This window comes from Rhinopithecus roxellana, chromosome 15 (assembly GCF_007565055.1).
Source record: "Rhinopithecus roxellana isolate Shanxi Qingling chromosome 15, ASM756505v1, whole genome shotgun sequence".
NCBI lineage: Eukaryota > Metazoa > Chordata > Mammalia > Primates > Cercopithecidae > Rhinopithecus > Rhinopithecus roxellana.
The window spans coordinates 46,131,368-46,140,060 of record NC_044563.1 but is presented as its reverse complement, the minus strand read 5'-3'; the positions used below and the strand labels follow the sequence as shown (position 1 = coordinate 46,140,060).

General features: G+C 41.2%; 1 protein-coding gene across 1 annotated transcript; it reads right to left on the bottom strand.

Annotated features, from left to right (window-relative positions):
• Positions 1 to 7,209: 7,209 nt before the first annotated feature.
• Positions 7,210 to 8,335, bottom strand: CCDC89 (coiled-coil domain containing 89). The gene is given in 2 exon segments (XM_010361141.2): positions 7,210 to 7,437; positions 7,439 to 8,335. Coding segments are annotated over 2 exon segments (1,125 nt in total).
• Between the last annotated feature and the right edge of the window lie 358 nt (positions 8,336 to 8,693).

Sequence of the window (8,693 nt, the reverse complement as noted above, 5' to 3'; positions counted from 1 at the left end):
ACAATACTTAGCTGTCCTGTTTTTAGTGATGCTAAGATTGATCAATGTTTTCAAGTGGTGACAGTCTAATTCCCCCACTGCAAAATTCCCCATTAACCTTTCTCCTAATGGTTTCATCTAACGATGATCAGTTCCTAAGTTATTTCAGTCAAGGTTACACAATTATTTTTAAAATGCCTTTTTACTTTTATCTGGTATTATTCTGTGAAAAGCAACTTTCATTACTTAGGAGTCATTTTGTTTTCCTGAAATACAGAGAACAGACAAAGTAGAATAAATGTTCAATTAATTCTCTTTAATTGTAATTAATCTTTTTGAGGGGTGTATCAAGATATTCAGTGTTTCACTCAATTGTGGTTATATATTTTGGTGCTCAAATCAATCATCTTTGGCCACTGAGAGCCCCTCCAATTTAGCTCTCTTGTCTATTTGACAGAACTCCATTAGTTTCTGATAGTTAATTTGCTTTCTGACACACCTAGATTTTTCAGGTTTATCTTGTAGTTTTCCTACACCAGTTCTGAAGTCAGCCTCTCCTCCAGGGAGCCTTTCTTCAATTTAGTGGAAAACAGTTTTGGGAGGCCAGAAACAGGCCCTAGGGATGCTCATTGCATTAGATTTTTATTGCTTCTAGGCATTTCAGTTGACAGAGCTAGGGAATATGTTTTTTTTTTTTTTAACAGAAAAACTGTCAGGGGTTTAGACTGGTATTTTAAATTCAAATTAAACATTAAATAATTTTTTACTTAACTTTTAAAATACCTGCACTTAAGTCTTGAAAATTTTCTCCCTAGCAACAATAACATAATCATTTTTTGCTTTCGCTTCAATATATATAAAAATGTTCATATAATGCCAATATTACAACTAACAAGCTAATGAATGAAATTTACTAAGATTTCTTTGCAGTTCAATTTGTCCTTGGAATATACTCCATTAAGGATATTCATTGAAAATACTGTTTTCTAAAGCCTTTTGGATAATTCTTTTCTTCGTATGGTTATACCAATTTGAAATTCATGCCATGTCATCCTCATATCTCTTCCTTACTGAAGATTTTAGCTTTCTGGTTACCTCTTCACCCGCTAAGACCTAATTTAAGGTCACCCAGTAACAGTCAGGATTTGAATCTAGGCAGTCTTATGGCAATGCACCCTTTTGCTTACTGCACTAATACTTCAGCTGTTTTCCTGATCATAGATCTGAGTTTCCAAAGGGTTCAGTCAAAGAGTTTGCATGGAAATGGTGGTGGGGGAGGGGAAGGATTGAGTAAGATTATGAAGGCTCAGACTTCTGGAAAGGACTAATGTAAATGTGGATGTGAGCATAATGGGATTAATCTGACCAGAGAATCTCTTGAATCTATTCGGAGCTGCTTATTCTGTAGCCCTGAATGGTACAGCTGTTGGGAAAGGCAGTTTTCTTGATCAGGAACAGGAGGTACTGTGAAGCTTTCCAAGCTACTGTACTCTCATGTTTTCCTCTTCTCTTGGACAGTTTTTACACATTCTACAGATACCTTAAATCTACCTCCAGGAAAAGCTTCCTCTAATCACTCCTACATTAGGTTGGAGGACCCTGCTATGCACTTCCATGTCCTCCTATTGTTCAGCATTTTTCTCATCCAGAAAGATGCAAAGTGGGTGAAGATAAGGTCTCTATCTTGCTCACATTGTATCCCACCACTTAGCATAGTGTCTTGGCTAATAGACTCTCAATAAATATTTGTTAAATTAATGCAATATATTCAGTGAATGAGTTAGTAATTAGGATCAGAAAGATCAGAAATGAAAGATCAGAATGGCTGATCTACCTCCTCTACCTTTTGTTGGCATGTCAGCATAAAAACAAAAATGACTACCAAAAGCCTAAAAGCTTGAATATATAAGAAAACAGGCTCTCTAAAATCTAAGATTTATACAGACATGTGAAAATCCATGAAAGAAGATAACACATCCAAATCTTTAGGAGAGAAATACTAATCGAGAGGCATTCTTTAGGGAAGAAAAAGATATTGTCATTAGGCATATGTTGTTGAACATTTGTGAAAGCAGCAGCTTCCAGCTGAATGTCCTGACTCAGATCTGTCACGCCATATTTGGCTTTATCTAAAATATGCCGTGCCTACCCAGTTCTTGGAGAGGGGAAAATGTGCAGGCTTTTGAATCGCCTAAACAGAAATATAGCTTATTGGGAAGTTAAACAGATATGTGGAAGATTCTTTTATTTTTGTTTTCAATTGAATAGGTAATATATTCACATAGTTCAAAAGTCAAATGATATAAAATGGTATACATTAAGAAGTTTCTTTCCCATTCCTATCCCTGACCACCTCATTCCCTTTATGCTTCCACACCACTAATAACAACTTTTTTTCCAATATTTATTTATGCAGCTGGAAATGTTTGCATGCTAATACCCCTCCTCCTCTCCTCCTTACACAGAATATAGTACTATATGGATATTGCTCTATAGCTTGTTTTTTTTTCTGCATATATCCTGGAGATAGTTCTATATCAATACATTAACATCTTCCTTTTCCTTTTGTTTTACAGTTGCATTGTGTTCCAAAGTGTGAAGGATCCACAGTTCATATAACCTGTTCCCTATTGATGGTATGTAAGCTATTTCCAATCTTTTGCTGTAACAATGATGTAATGAATAACCTTAAACATGAAAGCGAAGATTATCTTAGACTAGTACAAATAAGAGTGGATTGCAGCATTAAGTGGGAACTGTCTGGCAAGTAGCTAAGGTAGGAGTCCCTCTGTGGGACTGGGGATTAAGGGTGTTGTGAGGGCACCGTAGTCAGTTGAATGTGTAATGAATGACCAGACAGATCTGTGCAAGAACAAGTTTTTTTCTTAGATTCATTTTTCCCAAGTGAAATAAACAGGAGGTTTTAGAACAGCATCAAGTAGGGAGACTCATCTGTAGAGCTCTAGGTGTCCCTAAGTTTAATGTTTTTAGTGTTTAGAAAGTAACATCCAATTTACACAATAATTAGAAAAGCTTATTCTCAGCCACTTCCCCAAATTCCAGTAACTTTTTTAACAGGCCAAGACTTGTGATTAAGGATTTAAAAAGGCTCCCTGTCTGATAAGGCTCTGGCAGTCTAAACAGATGTAGCACAGAAGGCACTATTGACGGAGCATCCAACATCCATCCTCCTTCATTCCTGCTGGCAGAGCCCTGCCTTTGCCAGGTAGTCCTTTCCACTATGTGGCACAGACTGGCCTCATTCCCATCTCAGGGTGGATCCTGATTGGTCTAAATCAATCATGCTGGCAACATGCCCTATGAAGATGCTTGGCTGAGGTATTTGCATATGACCCAATTTTGGCCAATGACACTGGCAGACAAGCTGTCTGGAGGGGGAGGGTAGGCTTTTAGGGGAGCAGTTAAGAGTCATCATCCTCTTTTCTTTGTGGGCCAAGAGGTGGTATCTCAAGTCTGCCCAGCTCTGTTGGTCTCGTCATAGTAGAAAGCAGAATATCCCTGACCTGACTCAGCCACAGCTACCTCATCGACACCTGGGGAAAGGAGGGCTGAATAGAACAGCAGGCACCTGGGCAGGTACTCCTTCAAACAACTTTCTTTAAATAATTGTTTAATATATGGAGTCAGGTTGACAAAGATTTTCTATTAATATTTTGTTTACTAGAAACAAACTAACTTGAATTCATTTTCTCTAACTGAAGCAGAGTTAGTATTCTGAAAATACCAGTCAGTTCACTTCTCCTGTAGCTCTCCTCTTTTCAAGCTCTCTTTCATAATTTTTTGGAACCAGACAAGTTCCTTAGGGCACACTGAAGAGCTCACAGTTTAGGTAACAAAAAGTCACACCTATCAGCTACACGGCACTACTCATACATTATTTGCTTTTAGGATCTCTGTTCTGCTTTCATTTGATAGCTACTGCTTGTAGATGTTGCAGAAAAATTCAGCAGGGATATAGGTCTGCTTAAATTTCAAAGGCAGTAGTTTGGAGGAGGCCGATTTACATTTTGTCACTTTGTTCCAGTGATAAGCATCACTTAATAGAGCAACATACCATAATAGATAAACTGGTTGTTTATCCCCTGATGTGGCTCTGGGTCACAGATTAAATATGAGGACTGACAGAGTGGAATATAAAGTACCATGGAGCACAGAGGAAGAAAACAATGCCTTTTTAAGGCTCGTAAGAAGGAGTTTGCTCCTTCTGGAGCATGGGTTTTAGAGCCAGAAAACAGGCCCAGCTACTTCCTTAATAGTACCCAGAACAAAAATTAAAATATGGGGCCGCTTGTTAAAAAATTAATAAGAATTTCACGACAGCAACAGTGAGCATTAAACCAGGTGTGGGGGCCTGTGTAGGCGGCATACCCAGGGCCTTAGGTTCAAAACTCACTCTTGCCTCTCCAAACCTTCCTGGCTTTGGACAAGTCACCCTGAGTCTCCCTTTTTTCACCTGTAAAATTGTGATAACTGAACCTCCCTTGAAGAGTTGTTATGAGGGCGGAATGAAAAGCAACTGACGCATGATAGGTGCACATTCCTCTTGGCCTATGTTGTGGGCTCTTCTGCGGTTGTTCTTCAGAGGCATCTATCTTTGACTTTCTACTCTCATTTCCCACTTTCAAAATTTTTCAAAAGGGTAACAGGGTGAATCTTATTAAATGGCCCGTATCTGACGACTTAGGATCTACAAAACGGCAAATAAGAATCAAACGTATGTGTTCCTTAGCACAGCTTGGAAAAACTATGGTCCTCAGACCAGGGCAACTGGGCTCTTTCCCCTGCGCCCGAGTTTTGGGGGACACGCGCCCCTACCCCCTGCCCTACTCCCCCGACGCGATCTTCCAGACGCGCTCTTCCCCCACGTAACGTGGAGTCCCTGGAGCCCACTCCCCTTCTAGACCAACTCCAGTACCCGGAATTCCGGGATTCATACCCAAACGGCCCTCAGCCTGCTCCAGAACTGTTCGGCCTCTGCCCATGGTACTTCTCCCAGCAGGCTGGGCGCAAAACTTAGGCCCCAAGGATGACCACGAGGCCGCAGTTTGGGGTGGATCAGCCGAGCTAGGACTTGCAGGTTACGGGAGGTAGGAGGAGCGGTAGAGCGGCGTGAGGGTCGGCACGCACGCGCACCAGGCCCCTCGCAGAACAGCGCGGATCTGGGTGGGAAAACGCGGGCTGGGTCCGTGGCTTCCGTTTGTACGTTTGCCCCTCCTCTCGTGCCCCTCCCTCTCTCTCATATAACGGGCCAGCCTGGCTTTCAAGGTCCCCTATATTATGGCCCCAACCTACTGTTTACAGTTTTATCTGCACACATGCTTCTCTTCACCTCTTCCCAGCTGCTATGATTCCCTCAAGTATTCTGGGCATTTAAAAATACCTCTATGCTTTCTACACGATGCTGTCTCAACCCCTTCTCCCTTTTCTCCACCTGAGGAAATTAATCATCCCTAGGAGTCCTCCCCGCCAACCCAACCCTTACCACCAGGCAGGGCTAGATACTACCTATGTCATTCCCCTGTGATCACAGTATATGTAATTATTATTATTATTATTATTGCCCTTAGACTGTATGAGGGCTCTTCCAGGGCAGTAAACATGCTTCTTTATGCTTTTTCTTAGTGCCTACCCCAGCACCTGGCACTCAGTCGCCAAAAATTATCTTTCAATGTGCTGTACTCATCAAAATCCCAGTTCCTCCAGTGACCAACTGGCCTTAAGCAAAATTCCCGAAACCAGTCTCCTCTTCCTTAAAATAGAAATGAGCACACTTTCCTTCTTGAATAGTCCTAAAGATTAAATAAAGTAATTCATCCAAATTGCTTCAGCACAATGATAAATAGTATGCACTCAATAAAGGATATCCATGATTAACTTAGCTCCTATATTCTGATTCTTGGTAACCTGTAGGAGGAAGTAAATAGTCCTTTGAAGCTGGCAGTGTGATTTCTATTTTGACGAGAAAAGTTTGTATTTAATAGCATAATCTTAATAGAAGTGTGAAAAAATGGGTGTAAAAAATTACCTGAGGTAAGGTAACACTTGCTTGGAAATAGTTTTATTAAAAAGGCACCAAGTCATATTTTTTAAGTAAATTCATTATGTAACTTGGTAGCCTTCACCAAAATGGGTGAGAAAAATATTACATTACAATCTATTTTGAGAGGTATTCATAATAATGTTTATATGTCAATACCTAATTACAGGAAGATAAGAAAATATACCTTTGAGAACTTTTTAAAGAACTTTTCATGGATATATATATATATATATATAACTATGCTTTTATAACTATTCTTACAAAATGTAGGTATTACTACAAAAATGCTGCAAGCATACATATACACATTCAGCTTAGATTTTTTTTTAAAAAAGGAAAAACTTAAGTACAAAAAAATGCTAATAGAAACAGAAAACAATTTCTGAGTTACTCTATAGATCATGTCTGCTATGATTTGTTACCCCAAACTGTCTAACTGTCTATTAGCATATTTTGCAATATTAAATTAAGCTACTGATATTTGCATTATTGCACATCTAAATTCTCTTTTTGAGAAAACAAAAAAAGGAATATTACCTAAGCTTACAGAAAAAATAAAAATGGTTTTATATAACTTATTTGAATCATATTGCTAATATAGAATAAAATTGACCCACTTTGTTAAAGAACTTGATCTCAATCATTTTCCAAGCTAGTGCAAAATAAAATAAAGTCAGACAATTTTTTTCCCGCAAAGTATTCACGCTATTATGCTGATAACTGTTTGCTTACAATCTCAACCATGGGAGACTATAAGCCTAACTATCTACAATGGGTAATTGTGCTAATTATTTTTCACAATGGCACATCTCACTGCATTTAGATTGACTTAAATCATAGAAGTTGCCAATTTAAAATCTTAAAATATATGAAGACATCTGAGGTTGAGAATTAATAAGTTATGGGTAGGAGAAGATACTACTAGTAAATTTAAGATTTCTAAGGCACAGAAGGAAATCTGGCAAATCTTGTGTATTCTAGGTGGTAGAAATGAAAATTAATAATGGCTTTACAATAATCACAACAATATCATAGTAAAGTAGCTTTTCTTTGAGTTGCCTTTTGTGCTTAAAAGTATAATAAATGGGATATCATCTTTACTCTTGCCATAATGCTAAGACACAAATATTTGAATTCTGAATTGCAGGCCAGAGGAAGCAGAGACTTGCTTATGGAAAGAGATGGCGGAGTTTGCCATTGAGTTCTCTCTCCTTGCTTAAAAGATCCAGGCTGTGCTTTTTGAAGGCTTCAGACTGCAGCCTGAGTTCATCGTAGGCCTTCTGGATCCCATCTACTTTGCACTGAAGCTCCCTGACTCTCAAGTTGCTGTCCACAGCCACTGCCTCTTGCTTAAACCGCTCCAGCGCATGCTTCCTGCCCTCATTTGCTATCTCCAAGCTTTTCCTCAAGCTGGCGGATCTCTGCCTGTTTGTTCTGAAGCACTTTGCCCCTTTCCATGGACAGCTGCAGCAACTCCTCTTTCTCTCTAGTGACGGTCTGCAGCCTGGCCTGCAGCTCCTGGCTTAGGCTGCTGTGTGTCTCCTCTGCCTTAGCCATCTGCTCCACAGCCTGCTGGTGCTGCTGCTTGAGAGTCTGCAGCTGGCTGCGCAGCTGTTCTGTCTCCTTGGTGTGGGTGCAGGCCTGCTGGCTCTGTAGCTCCAGCAGCTCCTTCTCCCGAGCCTGAGCCTGGCAGGCAACCTGAGCACACCTCTCCTTCAGCGTTTCTAGCTCCCCAGTGAGGGCCTCACACCGGACTGTGAGCTGTAATACTTTTGCCTCCTCATCCTTCAGAGCCTGGCTGAAGAGGCTGCTATTCTCCAGCCTCAGTTTCTCATTCTCCTTCCTCAGCTTGATGTTCTCACTCTTGTATTCATCCTTGAAGCGGATCATCAACTCGTGGTTGGCTGCTAGGGTCATAAAGCGTTCCTCTAGCTTCCCAGTGTACTCACCCTGGGCCTTGAGCTTCTCAGCCTCCTGCATCATCTTCTCCTCCAGCTCTGCATTGAGTAGGTCTAGGATCTGGCAGCGCTCCAGGGCCTCATCTGACCTCCGCTTCAGGATGCAGATGAGCTGGGACTGATCTTCAATGCGGGAGCTAAGCATAGCCTTCTCGCTCCTCTCCTCCTCTGACAGTCCCCGGAGGTTTGCCAAGGCTTCCCTCAGATCGTCCAGTTCCTTAAACTCCATCTCCTCTTCCTCGTTTTTCAGTTTTTCATTTTGCTTCTCTAACCGTTCTTCAGGGGGCGAGGTGTCCATCCTGGGAGCCTGCTCTTTCTGGGGCATAGGTGCTCTCATCCACTAAGGGCTGACTACAGTCTTTTCCCCTCAGATTTCAAAAGCTGCAGGGTGTTGCTAGGGACTCTTGGCACTCCCCAGCAGTTGGTTTTTCCAGTAAGGAGTCCTGTGATTGGTGGACAGGTCTTCAGAATGTTATGAAGTAACAACAGGGGAATCTGGGGGAGTCCAGAGCCAATCTGGTAGGGTTACTTTTGCCTTTCTAACCAATCACAGCTCTCAGTTGTCAACTGTCTCAGTGTCTGGCCGATATAGCAGAGAGATGCCAACTCCACTGAATCTCCAGCCGGCATCAGGGGAGGAAGCCTGACTCCACCTAATTTCTGGTAGTAGTAAACAAATGAAGCAGGCAATGATA